Here is a 27,375-nt window from a genome sequence, read left to right on the forward strand (position 1 = left end):
AAATGCCAGAAATTGAAGGCATTGAATTCATTGACTCTGCTGAAATTACACCAACCATAAAAGATGATGGCCTTGTCACCTATCCAAAAACTGAAATTTCAATTCCAGATGTCAGAAGTAAAGCTGAAGGGGTTTTGTCTGAATGGGAGGAGGACATTACAATTGAAAAAGGTGAGATCAAAGGATATGAAATGAAATCATACAGATCAGTAAAAGAAGCAGTTGCCACACTCTCAGAAACCACTGTTGAGATTAAATTCCCAGAGGTCATTGAGTCTGGTACCCCTATCAGACAAGTAGAATCTTCTCCAGATGAAAACTTGAAGGTAGAAATGCCAGAAATGGAAATCAAACCTTTAGAATTTAAAAGGGAAATTGATGTTCAGTATAAGTTACCAAGGGTAGGAATCCAAATACCGAAAATAAAAAGCCCAAAACTTGACACAAGCCTGACACAAAAAGATGGAGTTCTCCAACTAGCTGACAGTGAAGCCAAGGCCAAACATGCACATGTCCCTTACACTGACATTAAATTTCTATGTGGTAAGGTTTCCGATACAGAGCATCAGATGGATAAACAGAAACCTGAAATGACCAATCACACCAATACAGAGGGAAGGAAAAGTTGAAAACGAAGCTGAGGGACCATCATTTAAGTTTCAAATTCCCACATTTAATTTACCAAAACTGGAAGTTGGGACACTTTCTGCAAGAACATCAGAAGACAGGAACATGATAAAGTTGATGGTGCTGACAATGAAATCGCAAAGGATAGGTCTACAGTTACCACTGCAGCACACAGCATTAATGTTGTTTGGACCTTCAATTAAAATAAAGACTGCTGAAACTGAACAAGAGGTAAAGGGAGCAAATTCAAAATGCCAAATCTTGGTTTCTCAATGCCAAAGGTAAAAGAGTCTAAAATAGAGGTCAGTCTACCAAAGAAAGATACAGATGTCCCATCACTTGAGACAAAAGCTGAAGTGAAACTTCCAAAGGTTGACCTTGGAGAAGTCCCTGGTGTTAAATTAAATGATCTACAAGCAGAAGTTCCAGAGGCCTCAGATAGTAAAACAGATGCACAGCAACAGGATGACTTGTTTAAAACTGAGCCTGCAACCAATATTCCTGATTATGTTGAGCTGACTAAATCTTCTGCTGAGGAAGACATTAAGGCTCCTGAGTTCAAGGTAGTTCCAAAGGAAACAAAGGAATCAGCTTTAAAATTCAAGATTCCAAAATTTCAATTACCAAAATTTGGAGTTGACCAACAAACCATCTCTCCTCAAGGAGAGCTAGTCCACAGTTTGACATTAAAAGTCCACCAATTAGTACAATAAATAAGGAAAGTTTAGATGAAGTAAAAGAAAATAATTACAAACTGCCAAGTCTTGGATTCCAAGGCCCGGAAGTGGATTTAAGCACATCAAAAAAGGATTTGGATGTGACACTACCAAAGCTCAAGGCGGAAGTCAAACTTTCTGATGCTGAACAGGAAGAACCTGTTAAGTTGGAATATAAAGCTCGAGGGTTGAAAGTTGAAACAAAAGAGTCAAAAGAATCTGCATTACATTTTCAGATGCCAACAATTAAAGTACCAACATCTGGAATTGACACTTCAAGTGCCATGGCAGAGGTGACTGAGAAGGATGAAGCTAACATTACAGTTTCTTCAGAAGTTCTTACAATTGATGTCAAAACACCTATCGTTGACACAGATGTTCCATCAATTGATTTGAAAATGAAGGGATGTGAGAAAGAAAGACAAGGAAGTAAGTTTAAAATTCCACATCTGGGATTTAAGGAGCTGGAAGATGGTAAATTAAAGACAGATGTAGATGTGACACTTCCAGAGGCTAAAGTGGAAGCTGAAATCTCGGACAGTACTAAAGTCGATGTGAATATAAAACCCATGGATTTCGAGGCAGTGTCGCCATTAAAATTAAGATGCCAACATTAAAATTCCAAAATTTGGAGTTTGTACCGAAAGTCTTGAAGCCAAAAAACCTGATATTAGCAAAGATATTCAATTAGATGGAGTTGATATAACAGTTCCTGGAGAAGTGCTGAAGGTAAATGTTGAAGAGCCGACCAGTGACGCCAAGGTGTTATCAATAGATGCAAAAATAAAAGACTTTGAACATGAACAAAGTAGTAGCAAGTTTAAACTTCCGAGTCTTGGATTTAAAGGGCCTGATGTTGACCTTTCAAAGACAAATATAGATGTGAAACAACCAGAGGTGAAAGTTGAGGTTAAACTTCCAGATTTTGAGGAAGAAAAACCCTCTGCTGAAGTAGAAATTAAAGCTCCTGAATTTGCTCTTCAGACTAGTGATGTTGAAGGATCTCCATCAAAGTTCAAATTACCAACATTCAGATTACCTAAATTTGGTGCTACCTCCCCACAAGTTAGTGTAGAAGAACCTGATATGGACAAAAACATTGAAATTAAAGATGCAGATGTACAACTAGAAGGGGCCAAAGTTGAAGTCAAGCTTCCTGAGTTTGAAGTAAAAGGGTCTTCCACCTCTGTTTCACTGTCAGAAGGTGATGCCAAATCTAAAAAGTCAGGGTGGACAATGCCTAGTTTTTCATTTTCAAAAGCAAGTGCTAAAGCACCTGAGGCTGAGATAATCCTTGAAGCCCCTAAAACCGACTTAAATTTACCAGAGGCCAAAATTGAAGTCAATCTTGATATTAACAAAGATCTAAGTATTTCAAAAGAAGATGGAACTGCTCCAGACTCTGAAGCTAAAATTAAAAAGCCTAGATTTTCTTTACCTAAAATTTCCTTTTCAAAGCCAAATATAAAAGCATCAGAGGTTGATGTTAATCTTCCTCAAGTCGATGTTTCTCTTTCAGAAGTAAATGTGGAAGTTAAACAATCTGATTTTGAGTCAAATCAGCCAGAAAGTAAGATTCAGGTGGATGGTCAGGAAAAGATCTTCACATTGCCAAGTCTAGGGTTTAAAGGACCTGACATTGACCTTTCAAAGCCCGATATAGCTGTGGAAGTACCTGAGGCAAAAGTTAAGATCGACCTTCCAGATGTTGAACTGAAGAAAACCTCTACTGAGATAAAATCTCCTGAAATTAAACTTTCCACCAAGGACATAGATGGATCCCCATCACGATTTAAGTTGCCCACATTCAAAATGCCAAAATTTGGAGTTAAAACTCAAAGTCTTGAAGCAGAGATTCCTGCAATGGACACAGAAATTAAAGCAGAAGGAGCTCAAATCACAGTGCCTGAAGATGTGCTTACAGTGAAAATTGAAACACCAATTGTTGATCCCAATATTTCATCAACTGACATTAAAACAAAAGGAGAAGAACATGAACGAGGAGGCAGGAAGTTTAAACTTCCAAGTCTTGGATTTAAAGGACCTGATGTTGACCTGTCTAAGACAGATGTAGATGTGAAACTACCAGAGACAAAAGTTGAAGTTGAACTTCCAGATGTTGAACTGAAGAAAACATCCACTGAGATAAAATCTCCTGAAATTAAAGTTTCCACAGATGATATGGATGGATCTCCTTCAAGATTTAAGATGCCAACATTCAAATTGCCAAAAATTGGAGTTCGAACCAAAAGTCTTGAAGTTGAGAATCCTGATATGAAAACAGATATTAAAGTATATGAGGCTGATATCACAGTTCCTGAAGAATCTCTCAATGTAAACATTGAACCACCAACATTTGACACCAAAGTTGTATCATTAGATGCAAAGACAAAAGACATTGAACATGAAAAAAGAGGTAGCAAGTTTAAACTTCCAAGTCTTGGATTTAAAGGGCCTAAAGTTGACCTTTCACAGACAGATGTAGAGGTAAAACTACCAGAGGCTAAAGTTGAGGTTGAACTTCCAAATGTTGAGCTAAGGAAAACATCAACCGAGATAAAGTCTCCTGAAATTAAAGTTTCCACAAATGACACAGATGGTTCACCTTCAAGATTTAAGATGCCAACATTCAAATTACCAAAATTTGGAGTTCGGACCAAAAGTCTTGAAGCAGATATTCCCGATATGGACACAGATATTAAAGTGAATGGTGCTGAAATCACAGTTCCTGAAGACGTTCTCGATGTAAACATTGAAGCACCAACATTTGACACTAACGTTGTATCAATAGATGCAAAAACAAAAGACATTGAACATGAAAAAAGAAGTAGCAAGTTTAAACTTCCAAGTCTTGGATTTAAAGGGCCTGATGTTGACCTTTCACAGACAGATGTAGAGGTAAAACTACCAGAGGCTAAAGTTGAGGTTGAACTTCCAAATGTTGAGCTAAGGAAAACATCAACCGAGATAAAATCTCCTGAAATGAAAGTTTCCACAAATGACACAGATGGTTCACCTTCAAGATTTAAGATGCCAACATTCAAATTACCAAAATTTGGAGTTCGGACCAAAAGTCTTGAAGCAGATATTCCCGATATGGACACAGATATTAAAGTGAATGGTGCTGAAATCACAGTTCCTGAAGACGTTCTCGATGTAAACATTGAAGCACCAACATTTGACACTAACGTTGTATCAATAGATGCAAAAACAAAAGACATTGAACATGAAAAAAGAAGTAGCAAGTTTAAACTTCCAAGTCTTGGATTTAAAGGGCCTGATGTTGACCTTTCACAGACAGATGTAGAGGTAAAACTACCAGAGGCTAAAGTTGAGGTTGAACTTCCAAATGTTGAGCTAAGGAAAACATCAACCGAGATAAAATCTCCTGAAATGAAAGTTTCCACAAATGACACAGATGGTTCACCTTCAAGATTTAAGATGCCAACATTCAAATTACCAAAATTTGGAGTTCGGACCAAAAGTCTTGAAGCAGAGATTCCCGATATGGACACAGATATTAAAGTGAATGGCGTTGAAATCACAGTTCCTGAAGAAGTTCTCAATGTAAACATTGAAGCACCAACATTTGACACTAACGTATCAATAGATGCAAAAACAAAAGACATTGAACATGAAAAAAGAAGTAGCAAGTTTAAACTTCCAAGTCTTGGATTTAAAGAGCCTGATGTTGACCTTTCACAGACAGATGTAGAGGTAAAACTACCAGAGGCTAAAGTTGAGGTTGAACTTCCAAATGTTAAGCTAAGGAAAACATCAACTGAGATAAAATCTCCTGAAATTAAAGTTTCCACAAATGACACAGATGGTTCACCTTCAAGATTTAAGATGCCAACATTCAAATTACCAAAATTTGGAGTTCGGACCAAAAGTCTAGAAGCAGAAATTCCCAATAAGGACACAGATATTAAAGTACATGGTGCTGAAATCACAGTTCCTGAAGAAGTTCTCAATGTAAACATTGAAGCACCAATATTTGACACTAACGTATCAATAGATGTAAAAACAAAAGACACTGAACATGAAAAAAGAGGTAGCAAGTTTAAACTTCCAAGTCTTGGATTAAAAGCCCTGATGTTGACCTTTCAAAAACAAATGTAGATGTGAAACTGCCAGAGGCTAAAAATCGAGGTTAAACTTCCAGATGTTGAGCTGAAAAAAACCCTCAGCTGAAGTGGAAATTAGGCTCCTGAAGTTGCACTTCACACAAGTGATGTTGAAGAATCACCATCAAAGTTTAAATTACCAACATTCAGATTACCTAAATTTGGTGCTACCTCACCACAAGTTAGTGTAGAAGAATCTGATATGGACAAAAACATTGAAATTAAGGAAGGAGCAGATGTACAACTAGAAGGGGCCAAAGTTGAAGTCACACTTCCTGAGTATGAAGTAAAAGGGCCTTCCACCACCGTTTCATTGTCAGAAGATGATGCCAAAACTAAATGCCAGGATGGACCAATGCCTAGTTTTTCATTTTCAAAGGCAAGTGCTAAAGCACCAGAGGCTGAGATAATTCTTGAAGCCCCTAAAACAGACTTTACTCTACCAGCGGCCAAAACTGAAGTAAAATGTTGATATGAAAGAAGATCTAATGTTCAAAAGAGGATGGAACTGCTCCAGACGTTCAGGCTAAATCAAAAAAGCCTAGATTTTCTTTACCCCAAAATTTCCTTTTCAAAACCAAATATAAATGCACCAGAGGTTGATGTTGATATTCAGAACATTGACATTTCTCTTCCAGAAGTAAATGTGGAAGTTAAACAACATGATTTTGAGTCAAATCAGCCAGAAAGTAAGATTCAGGTAGATGGTCGGGATAAGAAGTTCAAACTTCCAAGTCTTGGATTCAAAGGACCTGATGTAGACTTTCCAAAGCCAGATTTAGATGTGGAGCTATCTGAGGCAAAAGTTGAGGTCGACCTTCCAGATGTAGAGCTGAAAAAAACCCATACTGAGATAACATCTCCTGAAATTAAACTTTCAACAAAGGATATAGATGGATCGCCATCGCGATTTAAGTTGCCTACATTCAAAATGCCAAAATTTGGAGTTAAAACTCAAAGTCTTGAAGCAGAGATTCCTGCAATGGACACAGAAATTAAAGTAGAAGGAGCTCAAATCACAGTGCCTGAAGATGTGCTTACAGTGAAAATTGAAACACCATTTGTTGATCCCAATATTTTCATCAACTGACATTAAAACAAAAGGAGAACATGAACGAGGAGGCAAGAAGTTTAAACTTCCAAGCCTTGGATTTAAAGGACCTGATGTTGACCTGTCTAAGACAGATGTAGATGTGAAACTACCAGAGACGAAAGTTGAAGTTGAACTTCCAGATGTTGAACTGAAGAAAACATCCACTGAGATAAAATCTGCTGAAATAAAAGTTTCCACAAATGATATGGATGGATCTCCTTCAAGATTTAAGATGCCAACATTCAAATTACCAAAATTTGGAGTTAGAACCAAAAGTTTAGAAACAGAGATTCCTGATATGGACACAGATATTAAAGTCAGTGGCTCTGACATCACAGTTCCTGAAAAAGTTCTCAAGGTAAACATTGAAGCTCCAGCATTTGACACCAAAGTTGTATCAATAGATGCAAAAACCAAAGACATTGAACATGAAAAAAGAGGTAGCAAGTTTAAACTTCCAAGTCTTGGATTTAAAGGGCCCGATGTTGACCTGTCAATCACAAATGTAGATGTCAAACTACCAGAGGCTAAAGTCGAGGTTGAGCTTCCAGATGTTGAGCTGAAAAAACCCTCTGCTGAAGTGGAAATTAAGGCTCCTGACGTTGCACTTCACACAAGTGATGTTGAAGGATCACCATCAAAGTTTAAATTACCAACATTCAGATTACCTAAATTTGGTGCTACCTCACCACAAGTTAGTGTAGAAGAACCTGATATGGACAAAAACATTGAAATTAAAGAAGCAGATGTACAACTAGAAGGGCCCAAAGTTGAAGTCAAACTTCCTGAGTTTGAAGTAAAAGAACCTTCCACCTCCGTTTCATTGTCAGAAAGTCATGCCAAATCTAAAATGCCAGGATGGACAATGCCTAGTTTTTCATTTTCAAAGGCAAGTGCTAAAGCACCTGAGGCTGAGATCATCCTTGAAGCCCCTAAAACAGACTTAACTTTACCAGCAGCCAAAACAGAAGTCAATCTTGATATTAACAAATGATCTAAGTATTTCAAAGAAGATGGAACTGCTCCAGACTTTGAAGCTAAATTTAAAAGCCTAGATTTTCTTTACCCAAAATTTCCTTTTCAAAGCCAAATATAAAAGCTTCAGAGGTTGATGTTAATCTTCCTCAAGTCGATGTTTCTCTTTCAGAAGTAAATGTGGAAGTTAAACAATTTGATTTTGAGTCAAATCAGCCAGAAAGTAAGATTCAGGTGGATGGTCAGGAAAAGATCTTCACATTGCCAAGTCTAGGGTTTAAAGGACCTGACGTTGACCTTTCAAAGCCCGATATAGCTGTGGAAGTACCTGAGGCAAAAGCTAAGATCGACCTTCCAGATGTTGAGCTGAAGAAAACCTCTACGGAGGTAAAATCTCCTGAAATGATACTTTCCACCAAGGACACAGATGGATCGCCATCACGATTTAAGTTGCCCACATTCAAAATGCCAAAATTTGGAGTTAAAACTCAAAGTCTTGAAGCAGAGATTCCTGCAATGGACACAGAAATTAAAGTAGAAGGAGCTCAAATCACAGTGCCTGAAGATGTGCTTACAGTGAAAATTGAAACACCATTTGTTGATCCCAATATTTCATCAACTGACATTAAAACAAAAGGAGAAGAACATGAACGAGAAGGCAGGAAGTTTAAATTTCCAAGTCTTGGATTTAAAGGACCTGATGTTGACCTGTCTAAGACAGATGTAGATGTGAAACTACCAGAGACAAAAGTTGAAGTTGAATTTCCGATGTTGAACTGAAGAAAACATCCACTGAGATAAAATCTCCTGAAATTAAAGTTTCCACAGATGATATGGATGGATCTCCTTCAAGATTTAAGATGCCAACATTCAAACTGCCAAAATTTGGAGTTCGAACCAAAAGTCTTGAAGCTGAGAATCCTGATATGGACACAGATATTAAAGTCAATGTCTCTGATGTCACAGTTCCTGAAAAAGTTCTCAATGTAAACATTGAAGCACCAACATTTGATACCAAAGTTGAATCACGAGATGTAAAAACAAAAGACATTGAACATGAAAAAAGAGGGTAGCAAGTTTAAACTTCCAAGTCTTGGATTTAAAGGGCCCAATGTTGACCTGTCAATCACAAATGTAGATGTCAAACTACCAAAGGCTGAAGTCGAGGTTGAACTTCCAGATGTTGAGCTGAAAAAACCCTCAGCTGAAGTGGACATTAAGGCTCCTGAAGTTGCACTTCACATAAGTGATGTTGAAGGATCACCATCAAATTTTAAATTACCAACATTCGAATTACCTAAATTTGGTGCTACATCACCACAGGTTAGTGTAGAAGAACCTAATATGGACAAAAACATTGCAATTAAAGGAGCAGATGTACAACTAGAAGGGCCCAAAGTTGAAGTCAAGCTTCCTGAGTTTGAAGTAAAAGGGCCTTCCACCTCTGTGTCATCGTCAGAAGGTGATGCAAAATCTAAAAAGTCAGGGTGGACAATGCCAAGTTTTTCTTTTTCAAAGGCAAGTGCTAAAGCACCTGAGGCTGAGATAACCCTTGAAGCCCCTAAAATAGACCTAACTCTACCAGAGGCCAAAACAGAAGTCAATCTTGATATGAAAGAAGATCTAAGTATTTCAAAAGAAGATGGAACTGCTCCAGACTTTGAAGCTAAATTTAAAAAGCCTAGATTTTCTTTACCTAAAATTTCCTTTTCAAAGCCAAATATAAAAGCACCAGAGGCTGATTTTGATCTTCCTCAAGTTGATGTTTCCCTACAAGAAGTAAATGTGGAAGGTAAACAACCTAACGTCGAGTTTGATTATCCAGAAGGTGAAATTAAAGTGGATACCCAGGTAAAGAAATTCAAACTGCCAAAGTTTGTGTACAAGGGACCTGACTTTGACCTTTCAAAGCCCGGTATAGATGTGGAACTACCCAAGGTAAAAGCTGAGGTCGACCTTCCAGATGTTGGGCTGAAGAAAACCTCTACGGAGATAAAATCTCCTGAAATTAAACTTTCCACCAAGGACACAGATGGATCATCATCACGATTTAAGTTGCCCACATTCAAAATGCCAAAATTTGGAGTTGGAACTCAAAGTCTTCAAGCAGAGATTACTGATATGGACACAGAAATTAAAGTAGATGGAGCCCAAAATCACAGTGCCTGAAGATCTGCTTACAGTGAACATTGAAACACCAATTGTTGATACCAATATTTCATCAACTCACATTAAAACAAAAGGAGCAGAACATGAAAAAGGAGGCAGGAAGTTTAAACTTCCAAGTCTTGGATTTAAAGGACCTGAAGTTGACCTGTCAAAGACAGATGTAGATGTAAAACTACCAGAGACAACAGTTGAAGTTGAACTTCCAGATGTTGAGCTAAAGAAAACATCCACTGAGATAAAATCTCCTGAAATTCAAGTTTCCACAAATGAATTGGATGGATCTCCGTCAAGATTTAAGATGCCAACATTCAAATTACCAAAATTTGGAGTTCGGACCAAAAGTCTAGAAGCAGAGATTCCTGATATGGACACAGATATTAAAGTAAATGGCACTGAAATCACAGTTCCCAAAGAAGTTCTCAATGTAAACATTGAAGCACCAACATTTGACACTAACGTTGCATCACTAGATGCAAAAACAAAAGACATTGAACATGAAAAAAGAGGTAGCAAGTTTAAACTTCCAAGTCTTGGATTTAAAGGGCCCAATGTTGACCTGTCACACAAAAATGTAGATGTCAAACTACCAGAGGCTAAAGTCGAGGTTGAACTTCCAGATGTTGAGCTGAAAAAACCCTCTGCTGAAATGGAAATTACGGCTCCTGACGTTGCACTTCACACAAGTGATGTGGAAGGATCACCATCACATTTTAAATTACCAACTATCAGATTACCTAAATTTGGTGCTACCTCACCACAAGTTAGTGTAGAAAAACCTGATATAGACCAAAATATTGAAATTAAAGGACCAAATGTACAACTAGAAGGGGCCCAAGTTGAAGTCAAACTTCCTGAGTTTGAAGTAAAAGGGCCTTCTACCTCCGTTTCATTGCCAGAAGGTGATGCCAAATCTAAAAAGTCAGGTTGGACAATGCCTAGTTTTTCTTTTTCAAAGGCAAGTGCTAAAGCACCTGAGGCTGAGATATCCCTTGAAGCCCCTAAAATAGACCTAACTCTACCAGAGGCTAAAACAGAAGTCAATCTTGATATGAAAGAAAATCGAAGTATTTCAAAAGAGGATGGAGCGGCTCCAGACTTTGATGCTAAATTAAAAAAGCCTAGGTTTTCTTTACCCAAAATTTCCTTTTCAAAGCCAAATATAAAAGCACCAGAGGTTGATTTTGATCTTCCTCAAGTTGATGTTTCCCTTCAAGGAGTAAATGTGGAAGGTAAACAACCTAATGTTGAGTTTGATTATCCAGAAGGTGAAATTAAAGTGGATACACAGGTAAAGAAATTCAAACTGCCAAAGTTTGTGTACAAGGGACCTGACCATGACATTCCAAAGACAGATGTCAATATGAAACTACCCGAGACAAAGATTTTGGTTGAAGTTCCAGATGTTGAGCGAAAAGATTCCTCCACTGAAATAAAATCACCTGAGATCAAACTTCCTACCAATGACACAGATCGATCTCCATCAAAATTTAAGTTGCCCTCATTCAAAATGCAAAAATTTGGAGTTGGAACCCAGAGTGTTGAGTCTGAGGTGCCGGACGTTGAAAGAGACATTAAATTAAATAAAGCCGACACCACAGTTCTTGAAGAAGGGCTTACAGTGATAACGGAAGCATCAATTGTTGATGCCACAGTTCCATCAATAGATATAAAAATGAAAGAGAGTAAACAAGAAAAAAGTGGAACTAAGGTTAAACTTCCAAGTCTTGGATTTGATGGGCTCGACGTTGATCTGATATCTTCAGGAGACAAAGCTAAGGTTCAAATATTAGAAGTTGAAATGATTCAACCTGTCTCGAAGGTAGAAAAAGTTGAAGAAAGTAAACAGCTGGATGGAAATGTAGAACCACAAAAGAGTCCAGAGAAAACTGGATGGTTTAGATTCCCCAAGTTAAGTCTGTCCTCTCCAACAGAAGCTGTTAAACTTACTGAAAAAACTCAACAAAAGGAAACGAGCCCTCCAGGGGAAACGGGGGATGAAGAGATCAGTCCAATCAGTTCTGTTGAGTCATCTGATGCTTTTGCTGATGTAAGTTCTACAGTAACCAGTGAGCCTGTTGTTCCATCCTTATCGTCTCCAACCAAAGTAACTGTCAAATACACAGATCAAACTCCTGGTGTGACTGGCAATGAGGAGATGATCAGCAACATCATTTCCTCCACAGCAAGAACTGAGCTGTTCTCAGAAGTGCCCGACTTGCCTGAGAAAATCACCATTCTGTCGTCAGGAGCTTCATCCTCATCAGAGGACACACTCAGGCTGAAATCTAGTAGAATACATGTAATTTCATCAAATATACAAGCAACCCCAGAGGCAGAGCGTGCCAGGCTCTTGACAGCTGTCCAAATCCAGTCGGCTGAAGGTCTTCCCCAAACATCAGACGTATCATGGAGAGTAGAAGACTCAGAAAGGAACAAGAGGATGGTGTTCGAGAAGCAATTACTGACAAAGACCTCAGAAGAAAGAAGCGAGAGTAAAGAAACTATTGTGATTACCAAACAGATAACGCGTGTGTTTGAATCTTCGGACGCAGCCTCGTCCATACAGCGACTCAGAGACTCTGTGCATTCTGAAAAAATGAGGTTCTTTGATGAAGCAGAAAAGTGACCACTTGTGTTTAAATCGACCAAGCTCCAAATTTGACCTATTTCCCCTGACGAAGTAAATAAGAAGGCATGACGGAAGGTAGGGAAAGCCGTTTGATCCCAGTAGCATAAATTGGTCAAATCTTAGGTGTTCATATGGAGGATGATTTTTGGTTGCATGTTGTAAATCCATAAGAAAGAAAAAAAATTGATCATGTGACGTATTTAATAAACAGTGTAAATGTTCGCTGTTGCTGAAAGTTGTAGCAGAGCTTAAACCTGTATTTCTTGCTTCTAGTTTAAGGGCTTTATTTTGGTTTTCCTTTTTGAAAATGACCAAATGCTTAATTTCCAAGATAAAAAAATTCTCCTTTTTACTGTTGCAAGTGTTATTGTTGACATTTAACAATGTGTTTACAATAGTTTAATTTAATGTAAAAAAAAATAAAAAAAATAATAAAGAGCACCTACTATATAGTAAAACAGTATATGACTTACAAATGTATGGATATGTATCACTGTTGTAGCTGAAATGTATAGAAATATAAATGATGCAAAGCTGAACTGGAAGTTTACTGCTGCAGCTATATTTTCTATTAATCTTTTGCTAATCAGAACTTCCTTTGCTACAATATAAACCCGCCTTGAAGTGTATTCTCTTTAAATGTCTATAAAAAGTGAGACTGCTGAGGTGGCTGTGTACATAGATTTTATTGACCTTTGGAGTTTTATTTGATCACCACCCTAGTTTGTAATCTGATAGGTCTTAACTCACGTGTTTGCAAGGTAATAAATAAATAAAGAGTATTACAAGCTAAACTGTCTGAAACCTTTAATAATGGACGTAAAGCATTTTGTGGAGTAATAAGCATGTATCTCATAAGGAGGTTTTACTTAAAAAATAAAAGGCCGATGGTTGTCAAAGATGATTTTTGGGTTCTTCAAACCACAGCTGAACCTTTCCTGTTTTGTATCAGGAATCGTTCATCTGCTGAAAGTGGAACACCGACATCAGGAACTCTAAAAACTGCTTCTTAGGATAAAAAAGCCACATTCTTCCTCTACAAATTATTATTATTTTTTAAACTGAAACTGAAATGAAAAAAGAAGCATAGAGCATAACCCTAACCCTATTCCCTGCTTTTTCATTATGGGAATGATTCCGCCTTGAACTAGATTGGGTGCCATTATGGGTCGAATATAGCTCATAGTCCTATACATTGAACACATGCTATAAATCATGGTTTTTCATAATGAGTAATGGCACACAGTGTAAAGTAAAAGTTGTCCCACAGCACACTATCAAATAATTACATTGTATTCAGGTCTTTATTCTCTGTTGCTATTATCATATTCTTTGATTTAAATTCTGATGTCTGTCCAATTTTCCTTCCAATTACACATCCAATTTGTTGTCACAAAGCTTACCTGGTGCCTGACACATCCCACCACCAGGAACCATGATAAGGTCAATCAATGTTAGTCCTTTAAACAAAATGTTTACTTACTACTCCTTGGGAAACTCTTTAAAAAAAAAAAAAAAAAAAAAAAAAAGCCTTAAATGCATCGAATTGTACACTAGGTGGAGCCATTGCTTAAAAAATATTTTCACTGACACTACTTCTATTCAGTTTTCAGCAAGAATATAACATGTGTACTTGTTACTGTTCATTTGAAAGAAAACAAAGAAAAATATTTTACCATCAAGGATATCAATATTTAGTTTTAATCAGTTCACAGGTGTCAGCGTAATCAACATATCTATGTTGTATGTTTGCAAGTAAGAATTAAATTCATCTATTAGTGTTTTTCTGACAATTTGGCTTATAAAAGAATATAAAACTACTAGGACTTGTATTAATGTATTATTAGCTAGTGACAGAGATTAACCTAAATCTAAATCCAATAAAAACTGATACATTTTCCCTCGATTTCAAAGTTACAAACAAATATAGTCTAAAGATCATCTTTACAAGAAATGAAAAAGGTGATTATAATACAGTCTATGAACAAAGAACTGTAAAATCATACATTCCATGTCTATTATATTTTTGTCATCTATTTTAATCATACAAATGATTCAGTTGATAATCAAAGGTCCAGGTATTAGCAAAAGTAGACGTGCACGCCCAAAAGTTGTGGCACACGTCTTGGAAAAGTTCATAAAAAGTTAAGTTCAATATCCAAAATGACCAAAACAGTGTCTCACATTTAACATTTTATGAAAGGAGAGGGTTCAGACGAGCACACAGACACATATTAACAACATACAAGAAAAGCAATGATATACACAAATCAATGGCAAAATCAACCCCTTTTCCCAGTTTGAATTTGTTCTATTTATCAAGTGCCAACACCTACCCTGTACCATAACTCTCAACTTGATTGTAATAAAATGTTTGTTAAAAAATAGTGTCATTATTCAATATTTATATGAGACTGATATTTCTTCCATTTTTCTAATAAGGGGTGAAGGAAATTTGTCCTGTCACCGAATTACACCATATAAATTTGCATGCCACACGATACAGTTTGGTTATTTATGTATTAGTGAAAAGATGTCAGACCATGAATAACTATTTTAAACACATAAATACAATCATTATTGATATGTTTATCAAGGTGGATTTTTTTATTTTTAAAATTTATTTATCCGTTTAAAAAACATAATTTTCCTGTAGGAAGGTGTTAAAAAAAACCAATATATACATATATGAACTCTGCTAAGGCAGTCTTAAATGTCCTACTGTGCCTGAAAGCAGCACTTGTCTACCCACTGCGCATGCTCAGAGTGGAAACTTGACTGGAGCAACAGCAGCATCAGTATCAGTATCAGTGTGATGAAGCAGAGGAGAAGGAACATCTTCCTACTCTGAGACACTGGATCACACAGACAGGTAAGTAGCTCACATCTGCCTCTATCAATAATTACATAACTATTAACATTTCAATTGTTCTCATTTTACTAGAAACAACTTTAATTTTATTTAAAAGCCACTAAACTACATATTTAGTGAGTCTTTATAATTCATCTTAGAGGAGAGCCAACAAACCTGCTCCCAGTGAGTTCTTCATCTGTTCAAGGTTTGTGTGTGTAGGTGTTTCAGAAGCTGTGCTTTAATATTCAGTTATTTTAGTCTAATAATAGTACCTGCTGCCTACCTGTTGTGTGACATGCAAGAAATGATCAGAGGCTCACTTTGAATTTATCTGACTGGCATTAGGTTTTGTGTCCAAGAGAAAGTTTAAGATGGATTTCTGGTTTTTAAATTCTGAAATGACTGAATGAAACTGCATTAAAACAACTCAAAACAAACAAATCAGTTTAAAGTCAATTTTTACTTCAGTCAATGGCAAAAATCCAGTAGTGTAATCTGTTCTAAACTTTTGAAGAAAGTCGACTTGTTTAGTGTGTAAAATTGTAGTTTTTTATTAGTATACAGTTTAAAAACATTATCATTCTATAAAGAAATTTACACATTATGTCATTCAGCTCGTGTTTATGCACATCTCACTCAACAAAGCTGGTGTAAGATTTAAAGGCCAATTTTACTCCACTACACACACAGACTTATCTGTGATTATTTCAACCATTTCTGGCGATCCCAGAGATTTTTTTTTCTCTAAAATTAGTTCTTTGATCATGTTTGCTATACTGTGTTGTAAGGATTAGTGCACAAAGATAATACAATATGTGCCAGCTCACATATATTTCATAATATATTTTATTTGAACTAGATTTATGGTGTTTTATTTTGAAGAATTATAATTATTTAAGTTCTTTGATCTTTCTGCCTCTTCCTGCACTGTATATCTATTTCTGTGATATTATGTATGTTTTTTTTATATATATATAGTTATCCCAATTAGATAAATAAAAATGAAAAATAAATACAATTTAAAAATGTTATTTCATTACATTATTATTAAACTTTTCAGGCAACCCCATTTTATTTCCAGGCGAAACATAGATTACAGATAAATAACAGGTGCAATACCACCAGTTACCAGGGGGGCAGTGCATGCTAATATCTTTGTGCCACAAATTTGCATTAACAAATACAAAATGTGCATGCAAGTTGACGCTTTTAAAACGTGTCTTTACTTGTGTAGAACTTGTCTTTACTTTTGTATTTATTTATATCTCCTCAACAGTCACTATGGTATTCGTTAATTCATTGGCTCCCTCAAGCCACAATCCTCTGATCCTGTTCTGCCACCTATTGGCCACATCGCATAACATACATTCCAGCATAAAGAATGCACTGAAGTATAAAAACAATCAAATGAGACTTTTGGGACTTAAAACTTGTGTTCAAAAGGACCGCTCACCATAAGGATGGGATGCTCATTTATAATGCAGGATATGACTCCCTGTAACCGTCTGGTTTTCCATCGTGGCATCATGTTACCTTAGTAACATTCTGCAGTTGATATACAGTATAGTGCAGGGAAACATCAACTTCACACTTCCAAAGGAATTGCATTTACCAACTGAATTATTTAAACAAGAGCATTACTATTCAAAGTCTCGTCCGTAGACTTTTAAACTCAGGACTCATTCGGGGAACCTTCGCCTGAGAACGTGGTCGTGTCTTTGGCTCAGATTTAGTTGCAGGAGAATGGGAAACTTTCTGAACTGAAGAGGACAAAACCTTAGTGGAGTGTTTCTGTTTTGAATAAACAGAAAATGGAGAAGCAATTTTATTTTAAGAAAAGATTATTCAACTAGCAGGGGTTGCCAGAAATCCCAACAGTTGTTGAACGCAACACATGTTAGTAACTAATGATCCATCATACCTTTTTTTTTAAAATAATAAATTAAATCTTGTTAGGACTTCTTCATTAATATTGTGAAAGATTTTTCAACTGTGTCTTTTGATTGTATTTCAGAGTAAACATTAGCGCTGGTTAGAAATTTGGCCTAACGTCTATGAATCAAGTTTATCCCCAACTCAAGTTATTTGTTTTAAAATTTGGCCCGAATGAAAAATGTACTTCAATAGTTCTGTTCTAACTAACCTTCTGATTGAATGTAGCATGTAGCACATATAGCAACACAACAAAAAGGGAAATAAATATCGTGATGCTAACTCAATCATTTTGTGCAAACAACTGACTTTATTGTCCTTTTCCATAAGAAATTATACCACTTGTAGACATAGAGTTAAGTTTGAGGTTTTTGAAAGTTTTCACCATCAAAGATGCTATTAGTTGGCCTAGTAACCTTCATCCACTGGATCGTGGCACACTAGCGTTCTATGAGAGATTATAGAATAATCTAAATACAAGTCAAGTCAATAGACAACAGATAGCACAATAAAGTTCTAATACAGTACCTTGCTGTGCCACAAGACATTGTTAAATATATGTGCTGTACTGTTGATAAATACTGTTATTCTTGGTAGTTGTCGTCACATAGCATATTTGTAGGTTTTTACAAGAATGTCCGGGCTATCACTAACTCACCACATTCAGGTTGTAACTGTGCAAAAACTAGAGCTTTATACTTGTCTTGATGATGTTTTTGCTTCCAAAATGAAAACATTTATACATTTAATGTCTCTACTGAGTTGCTAATCTGCAAGGGAGGTGGAAAAAGAAGTCGTGACTGTAGCGTCACGCTTGGCATCTGTTTCCAAATCGTACGTCTGATTCGCTCCCCATCATCTTAGTAACTCTACTATTTGTCACATGCAAATCTCAATAGGCCTGAACCCACAGAACCATTTCTGTTTGACCCTCCAAACAATACAAGCATCCGTGGAGAAACAAAGACAGCTCTGTGTTCGCGCTGTGAGGGTGATGAAGGACGAGCACCATTCCCAGGTTTCACCGAAGAGCCTCACAAAGCCTTGGTGGTAATAAAAGTGCAATTGTACATCTGAATAGGCCGAATCACTGCAGTGGAAGAGGCCAGGAGTCATCGCTCAGGCAATCAGGGGCTTGAAAGAGTCTGATTGGATGTAAAGTGGCATTTTGTATAGCCTCTAACCTATATATGGTCTGTTTGTCACCATCAAGCTTGCAGAGGCTGTTGTTGAAGACGTTGATGTCTATCATACCTGCCAATCTCCTGGAAGGACTGCACCATATCGCCTTAAAATAAAATCCCCATTCTCCTGTATAACTCGCCTGGAAAAACACTGCTAACCATCTAGTGTGTGGCTTTTTGAGGTGTTTGAGGAGTCTGTGGTGTGGAGTGGTTTGCTCTTCAACCCAAACTATGTAACCGAAGCATCTATTGTACGCAACACTAACTCGTATTTGCCTTTTTTAGTGAACAGGCAAGTAGAGGGTTGGGTTATGTACTAAAATAGTGCAAAGACATAATTAGGAGCTGAATCATAATGACCAAAAGTTGTACGCAACCCATCCCATTCATGCACTTTATATGGAATACTACAACTTTGTTGTTTGTTTGTAATTCGTCTGAGATCAACTTTTAGTCTCAAACAAACATAATATCCCTTTATATGTGGGGCATCAACATTTCGGAGATTTCATCCAATGAGTGTTTGTAGGGTTTCCCCCAGAAAACTTGCTAAGCCTGGTGGTAGAGAAGCCCACCATGTTTTTGTAAAAAAAAAAAAAAAATTAAAAGTTGAGAAAAATTTTGAAATTTTGACTATCATGTGTTATTATAAGCCATTTTTCAAGAATACTTAAACGTAGAGTCTTACAAAAAGGCACAATCTTGAAAAAACGGTTTTAAAAAACACACACAATTAAAAGAAATAATATCAATTGTTTTCACTTATGTTGAATCCTAGTGAATTTTGAAACAAGCTATTGCTGGTCACATTTAAAAGTAAAATAAATTACTAAAACATGGCCAAGGGGTAAAACCAGGGAACTTAGAAGCTTGAGTGATTGACACAACATGAAAAATGTGAAAGCTATTAGTTATTTTTCATAATAGATATTTCCTTTTAGTCAGTGTACTGTATTTACATTATTTATTGGTTACTTTTGCTTGTTGCCATCTTAATGCTAGTGCGATGGTGGAGAGTCTAAGGCTGCAACTAACAACTATTTTAGTTTACAAGTCATCGATTATTGAAAACAATTAACCGACTGATCGGATGACAAATCGTACAATTATTTGTTCTATGTTGCTACAATCTTTTAAATTTGGCTTAAGTCAAATTAGGACAAATAAATAGTGTTTTTTTTGCTGTTGAATCTAGTCTATTTTATATCTTATAATTGAGTAACAAAGTTATGGTTGATAAATATTTTTCTGAATTTTTATAATTAAACTAGATCAGACTTGATGATTTAATTATTAATATACTGAGAGCATTACTAATGAGAAATTTTGGTGTAATAATCACAATATTTACATTACTGTCTAATGGGGCCAGCTTTGTCTGTGAACACTTAAAAAATAATTGAGGATATTGCGTTTCACAAGTTGGGACGGATGAATACCGACGATATTTTTATACCAAAATTTATTTCACACATCGTGTGACATGTTAGCTTTTATCCTTCCATAATAGTGTTAGATCTGACCATACATCTGTGGCCCTTTGTGGTTTAATGAAAGTAAGCAGTTTACTTTTTACTAGTCTCTTCCCTTCATGAAGTGGTTAGCGTTAGCTATTAGCCAAGTCTTATGTGTTGGTGGGTTAGCTTAGCATGCTTTAGTAGAGGACTGTGTTTGTGGGAACTTTGGGTGGATCTGACAGAGGAAGTTAGACTGGTTTACTTGGTTGGGTGAGTGTCTGGTCTTAACCAAGTAGCGGTGCATGATGTATCAATGCTCGTCACAGCTTCAGGTAAACTGTGTTGAGCCGAGCTGTGTGTGAGCGGCGTCGACAGCGGTGAGCTCCCGGTAAGAGCGCTGAGCTCCCGGTAACAGCAGTGAGCTCTCAGTAAGAGAACTGAGCTCCCGGTAACAGCAGTGAGCTCTCAGTAAGAGAACTGAGCTCCCGGTAAGAGCGGTGGTGGGGGGGGTGGGGGGTGTTTGTATTTCAGGTTCTGGCTTGTCTGCTTTTTATTGCATATGCAGCTTCTAAAGGTTGCAATTAATAGAGTTTCAGCTTCCCTGTTTTTGTTATTTGACTTGAAGATCCCTTTAAACAAATCTTTAAACATACTCGTATGTAATCAAAATTAAGTCTACAAGTTAATTTAGCAGATGCTTTTGACATGAGGAAGAGCCATCAGTAAGTGCAACAAGTGCTTCAAGTTTGATTGGCTGCAGGTCTGCCATCTAGATGAAGTACCTTATTATATTTTTCAACAATTCAACAACAATAACTTCAACATCATTCAACAACACTCAACATTGTCGGTGCTAAATATTCACTAAGAGCTGGTCTTGGATTATCTGACTCATTCTGCCCCTAAGGACAAAGAGGAGAAGGGTCAAATCAAGTGCTGAAGTGTTCCCTGAACAGTTGAGTCCTTAAAAGTAGAAAGGGAATCTAGCTAGATATTTGGAGCTGTGCTGGGCTTTGAACACCAGGGATCTTTCACATGCAGAACGTAGCAGAGTGTAGATCTGGATGAGAGATTCCAGGTAGGCAGAAGCCGCTCTTGTAACCTTTTTGTAAGCCAGAAGAAGAGTTTTGAACTTGATTGCAGCTTCCACTGGCAGCCAGTGAAAATAAATTATCAGCGAAGAGAAATGTGAGCTGTTTTGGGCTGGTTAGAGACCAGGCGTGAAGCTGCTTTTTGGAGTTTGAAGTTGTGTGGTCTGACATGTCAGGTGTGGTCTAATACTTCTGATGTTATAGAGGGGATATTGACAAGACCAAGAAATTGAGGACACATGAACCTAAAAGGACAACCTGTGATCAATCATGACACCCAGATTTCTGTCAGACTTTGTGAGCACAAGTAGATTGAATTCAAACTGGGCATTGATCTGTGGTTGAACAGAGGGACAAGCTGAGAAGACGATGAGCTTAGTCTGAGACATACAGTATTAAGTTGAAGATTGCAGTCCTTCATCTATGTTGATATATGAGCCAGACACGCTGATACATGAGCTGAGACCATTGTGTCATCCAGTGGAAAAGACAGGAAAAGCTGAGTGTCTTCAGCATTGCAGTGGTAGGTGAAGCCATGGGAGCAGATCATGGAAACCAAGTAAGGTGGTGCATAAGGCAAAGAATAGGGGACCAAGCACTGACCCCTGAGGTACCGCTGTTGATTAGTCATGTGATTCAGGCCCCTATCCTCGCTGAGAAACTCTGAAGGATTTATCTATGAGGTAGGACTTGAACCACAGCAAGAACGATCCTTCAAAGTCAAAGGCGGCAGATAGGTCCAGCAACAGTAGGAAAGAGGACTGACCAGCAGTTCTTGCCAGTCACAGTGGTTCTGTGACTGACAGGAGTGCAGACTCAGTGGAATGGTCACGCCTGAAGCCAGATTGATAGGAGTCAATCAGGATGTTTACAGTTTAAAAATCACTTTATCGTGCAGCCCTTGCCACATTCTCAGGTTTCATCAAAGAGCCTCACAAAGATTCTTTGGAATTTTTTTATCATTCATCTTCAGAGAGATACAAAAAGTTGTCCTTCATAGATGAGGGCGCATTTGTAAAGTGTCACTGAAAGTAATCACCAGTCGAAAACCATGTCTGATAGCTTTCTCTGTATGAATATTCTGACAAGCAAGAGAAGACAAGCTTGGAATTACCGTGAAATTACTCTGAGGGACAGCACAAATTAACCAGTGTCAGTCTGACAGACTGAGAGTTCAGCTGCTGGAGAGGCTGAGGAATGAGAGGAGAGAGAGAAAATCAATTAAACAAAAGCAAAACACTTCAGGCTGCAGCCCATGAGCAAACTTGGGATTAATTTTAAAATTAAATGACAAACTATAGTTGAGTTTGTTTGTAGCAGTAGCTCTCATGACAGGCCTTCTGGTAGATGTCTAGAATTCTCTCTGAAAAGTAATTTCCTCAAATAAAGAGTTCAAACGATAACAGATTATATCTAAATATCACATAATGTTAACCTTAATGTCTACCTCACAGCAAGGAAGTCCTGGGTTCAAGCCCGGTTCTTTTTGTGTGGAGGTTGCATGTTCTCTTCATGTTTGCATGGGAGTTTTCGCTGGGTACTACTATTACCTCCCACCATCTAAAATATTAGGTTAACTGGCAACATTACAATTCCCTTTGAGCGTGCTCGTCTACGCTGAGATGGAATGGTGTGCTGTCCAGGGCGTAGCCCCGCCTAGGGAGCATTGAGAGCTGCAGTTTGATACCAGCAGATCCCTTGCGGCCCTGAAGAGGAATTAAGTGGGTCAAAAGATGAATTTATGAAAAAGCTGTTCGTATTTAGAAACAAATTTGTATACAGTTGAGTAAGTTTAAGTCGTGTCCTCTCAGAATAAAAATCATTTTAAAAAAGGACATGAAATTTTGCCGTTTGTAAGGAATATGAAATAGCAGCTGCACAGATTATCATTAGAAGCCCTGAAAGATGTTAAACAGCTGCATGTCGATTGTGCCTTCATGGATGGCTTGGTTCTAATTTGTATATTTAGTCTCTCTCACTCTTTCTTGGGGAGAACATGTAAACTACGCTCAGAAAGTCCAGGACTGGAGTCTAATCAAACCTATAGCCTTAAAATACCCAATATATTTATACGGTATATTTACAGTATTTGTTGTGATCATCGTCAATCAATCAATCTTTTCAATCAATCAATCTTTTATTTGTATAGCGCCAAATCATAACCAATGGTATCTCAAGACACTTTACAGTAGAGCAGTCTTAAGGACGGACTCTTCATTTTATGGATACGTATATACACGTATATTTGCATATATACGTATATACACATACATATGTATCCCACACCCAACATGAATTCATCATGGCGGCAAGGAAAACCTTCTGTTAAGCAGCAGGAACGTCATGCCCACTATCCCCCCTTTAGGTGGAGAACCACTAATTCTCATGTATACCTGAATGGAAATTACAAGCTGTTGCATGTAAATCACTTCACAGCTGACAGCCGTATGCATTGATAAAGCTTTCTGATTGGCCACTGCCTGCTGGTTCGGCCTTGGATCATGGCATAATTTGGCCATTTTGAGCCAACAATGGCCAGATTGATCACTAAGTGGTCCAAATATAACTCCAAGACTGCGGCTTCAATTCATCTGTAGAATGTCACCTGTGCTCCAAATGAAAATAGTCCATCTTTCTTTTCACACAAACTCTGCATGTTGTATGCATTGTTATGAAAGTATGCAGCAAAAGTGAAAACTGGACAATCTATCTATAGTTTTCTTTTCATCAGTCTCCTATAGGCAAACAAAAGCAGTGTTCACAGGGTTTTAATGGTTGGTACCCTCCCTCTTTGTGTTTTCCTCAAGGATGACCGAGGTGATGAACTCTATGGAGCCAGGGGCGGAGGACTTTGGTGGTGGAGATGATCAGGACTCTGTATCCATCATGGTTTGGAAGTGTTTGGAATGTTTCATCCAATAGTTGTTTTATTTGAGTAGGAGGAAGCTGGTGTTGATGAGTCACAGGAGGGAAGTGTAAAAATGAAATTAAAATGTGTGCTGATGCCATTGAGGGGTCAGTGTGGACTGCTTTGGTAAGTATTGCAGGGCTGTGATAATGAAAAACGGACATAAATCATGGAATTAACTTCATGAAAAGGAAATAGCTATATGACCTTGAAGTGTTTTGGAAGAATATCGCACATTTTTTCATTTAACAGATAATTAAATGTGTAGCAAGTGTTTGGAAGTGATAACAGATTCTAACGCAAAATCTTGCAAAATGAAATCTTGTGAGACCGGATGGTTGCACATGATCAAGCAAGATTTGAGCGTACTGTTGCAACTTCTGAAGCAGAATGTATTGTTTATTTTTTGCCTAATCCCTATTAAGCATTTTTGACATTATTTTGGGATATTTATAATCTCAGTTATCAATATCAAATTAGGGAATGGCGATAAAACTAAAATAAAGCAGAATTGTGCACTGACAGCATGCGCTGGTGTGTCTGTACATGTGTTTTATTGTATTTTATTTTATCAAAGTTTATCGGGAAATTCAATTTATGAAACATTCCCAAAACTTAAATTTCTTTATTACTTAACATATTTTTTTAATAGTGACCTTAGAGACTGTATTCCAGCAGTTATCATTGAGACGCTTCCTAAAATGGTAGCACAGTGTATTGTCTGCATTCCTGAATGAACGATTAGGGCTGTGGGTCAAATTCCAAGTTTTCTAATCCCATCTTTACCGCATTTTTGTTCTTTCTCACATGAGGTACTGTAACTAAATCTTCAGCCTGAGTTTACCTTACATAAGCCCCCATGCAGATCTATCCGGAGACCCATGAAAGGTATCCCAAGCTGTCCAAGAGGCTCCCATCCATCGTGGTGGAGCCCACAGACGGGAGCGAGGTGGAGAGTGGAGAGCTGCGCTGGCCGCCAGACGAGGCAGGTTCTCCTGACGCCCAAACCGAGAGGAAGTTTGGAGTCGAACAAACTGCAGGTGACGAGGAAGCAGAAGTTGGATTTGTTTCCTCTGTTAGTTTTGATTTTAATTGAAACAAAGTTTGTATTCAACTCAGAGTCAGAAAAAAAAAACCCTTCATTATTGTTAGAAGAACATTCACCATTGAAAGCCAATGATTATCTTTTTACATTTCATCAACATTGACTTGGTAATACACTGGCAGATCATCTGTGACTCTGTTACAAAGCTCCAACTATTCATTATTTCATACATGTCAAAAAAAAGGCAGTGTTCACAGGATTTCGGGAAGTCATTTAAACCCTGTTTTCTGAACCACAGACAGTAACTGTGCATCCAGAGCTGTTAGCTTTGTTAGTCTCTGTGAGGTTGCTTCTCAGTACTGCAGCTCAGTTAGCGGAGGCTAAGCTACTTATCTGCGGTTTCTGTGGTTACTAACAAACTTCTGATCCCCAACTTTTATTTGACCTTCATTTACAAGGCAGCCAGTAGGCAAAGCTCTTTGTTTACTGCTTCATTGCATTCCAGTCCTCACCTATTGTCATGAGCTTTAGGGAGTGACCCAAAGGATGACCCAAAGATCGACTAGATGTGCTGAACACAACTTCCCTTGGTCAGATCAGTTGATCCGCGGTAATCCTTCCTCTGTTTGCCCTTCCAGGTGAGGAGCAGCCGGACGTTGGCACTGAGGAGCTTCAGGGCTCCGACTGAAATGCTCCTCCTATCAAAGAAGTAGAGTGTTTTCTGATGTGGTTGAACGGATATTTGAAAAGAGCGTGATGGAGTGTGGAGGAAAAAGCAAGTAACATCATATTTGTAATAACAGCTCGAGGGCTTGGAACCAGAGAGAGTCAGAGCTCAATCTGACACAATCAGGCTGAAAAATGATAAAAATGACTCATTGTTCCAATCAATATATCACAATTTCGTGCCTTGACTTTATAAAGCACTTGAGTCAAACCTAAGGTTCACGTGTCAAATCTGGCCCAAAGGACAATTATTCTCAAAGTGAAAAATACAGAGTACCGGCATTCATTATTGGGTAGAATAAATCAGTTCCAGAGATCCGTTACTGAAGGTTTTATGGCTGTAAGTGTTCTATGTTATTTATATTAATTTGTTTACATGTAAAGTGCTCAAGTCACATGCAGTAAGGCTCTTTTGAATTAAAATGTGTCTAACATCCAAAATAATTCAACAGTTTAGCTTTTGTTTTCTACCAATTAATGGCAAACAACACTTTCAGTTTCACCACAAACACCCTTTAAGGTTGTGTTTGTGTCTGAATCATTGAAGAAAACGAATGCAGAGCAGATTACTGTGTATAGAGTATAGGAAAAGCTATTTCATTTTTGGACAAGTACTTTGTGAGAATGCGATTGTTTTTAGTTGATTTCATTTAACCATTATCAAACCGGGATGTTCCGTTGACATTAGCAATCTCTATTTCAAGGGAGATGTGGCCAAGATAAGCAGCAGCAAGCAAGCACTCAAACAATTCTTTACAATAGTTAAAACTGCATGTTCAAACGCAACAATAAATACATTAAAATGTAGACTGTACTCACAGATAACTAGACCAAACCCGATGATTTCCTATTCAGATAATTGTAGTGACATCATGATATGTACATTAAATGAGTACATTTACTGCCATCAAATTACCTTTGGTTCTTAATGAACATTTGTGTCTTTTCCAATATGATTTTACTACTTTGAAATGACAGATTTCAGAAATGATCATATAAGAGTTTAGGAGTTTGCTCAGTATTAACGCTAAAACACACTCATGTTTACATTACAAGCCTGGATTGTAATGGTTTGGCTGACTTGTGATCAAACTGTGTGTTAAAGAGTAGTTTGACACCCCTGATCTAAACTAGTACTGATAGATTTGATTCACTTCAATGATTTGAGTAAATTTGATCTGAAATCTAAAATCCAGTTCATTTGAGTCAAGTTTTTGGCTTTGGTAAATGAAGTCTGCTAACTGAATTGTCACGGTTTTTGGGGACTCCGGTACCCGGATCCTAAAAGTGAATTGTTTAGGTCCTAACTGTTTCTGAAGGAATCCACTACCCAGGTCATATTTCTGCTTGTTCATTTCTGCTTCCAGGGAGTCAGCTTCCTGGAGACTATAACCAGAATGTTAGAGTTCAGAGTGTTTCCAGGAAGTTCAGGAGTTATATTATTTGAGTTAAGGAAGACATGGAATCCATGAGTCCTGACTCAGTGCAAAGATTTGACTCTTTACACTGGATTGTTCCTTAAAGGTCCCATGTCATGCTATTTTTCACCCATCTCTATTTGTTCTAAGAACCCCAAAAACATAGTATTTGAGGTTTTTTTTCCCAAACCCGCCTGTTTTCCAGAGTTTTAGCCTCTGAAAAGTCACTTTCTGAGCAACTCTACACAAACAGGCTGATTTGCAGCCTACTTATGCATATTCATGAGTGGGCGTGTCTATGGACGGGACACTGACGGCCCGCCCTCCTCCCACCCACTCCGTAGCAGAGCTCATGCTGCTTTATAAACACGAGACAGAGAGTGGGGGCGGGGCGTTCACCGGTACATACATAGACCATAGAAAA

At 37.7% G+C, this 27,375-nt stretch overlaps 4 protein-coding genes across 4 annotated transcripts; all 4 read left to right on the forward strand.

Moving 5' to 3' along the window:
- Position 1: 1 nt before the first annotated feature.
- LOC114455945 (neuroblast differentiation-associated protein AHNAK-like) lies at positions 2–5,725 on the forward strand. Its single transcript, XM_028437302.1, has one exon. It carries the CDS (start codon positions 2,430–2,432, stop codon positions 5,463–5,465), a length of 3,036 nt encoding a protein of 1,011 aa, XP_028293103.1. The 5' UTR covers positions 2–2,429; the 3' UTR covers positions 5,466–5,725.
- A 2,845-nt stretch (positions 5,726–8,570) lies between these two features.
- Positions 8,571–9,680, forward strand: LOC114455948 (protein AHNAK2-like; the record flags this gene model as incomplete). Its single annotated transcript, XM_028437307.1, has 1 exon — positions 8,571–9,680. A coding segment is annotated over exon 1 (1,086 nt), but the record flags the coding sequence as incomplete, so codon positions are not given.
- Positions 8,577–12,448, forward strand: LOC114455946 (neuroblast differentiation-associated protein AHNAK-like). The gene has a single exon (XM_028437303.1). The coding sequence runs from the start codon at positions 9,682–9,684 to the stop codon at positions 12,331–12,333; it is 2,652 nt and encodes an 883-aa protein (XP_028293104.1). The 5' UTR covers positions 8,577–9,681; the 3' UTR covers positions 12,334–12,448.
- Positions 12,449–15,106: 2,658 nt separating this feature from the next.
- Positions 15,107–27,167, forward strand: LOC114456542 (protein LBH-like). The gene is made up of 4 exons (XM_028438382.1): positions 15,107–15,208; positions 23,662–23,731; positions 24,628–24,802; positions 25,446–27,167. Exons 2-4 carry the CDS (start codon positions 23,663–23,665, stop codon positions 25,493–25,495), a joined length of 294 nt encoding a protein of 97 aa, XP_028294183.1. The 5' UTR covers positions 15,107–15,208; position 23,662; the 3' UTR covers positions 25,496–27,167.
- The last annotated feature ends 208 nt before the right edge of the window (positions 27,168–27,375 follow it).

Source organism: Gouania willdenowi, chromosome 22 (assembly GCF_900634775.1).
Source record: "Gouania willdenowi chromosome 22, fGouWil2.1, whole genome shotgun sequence".
NCBI classification, from domain to species: Eukaryota; Metazoa; Chordata; class Actinopteri; order Blenniiformes; family Gobiesocidae; genus Gouania; species Gouania willdenowi.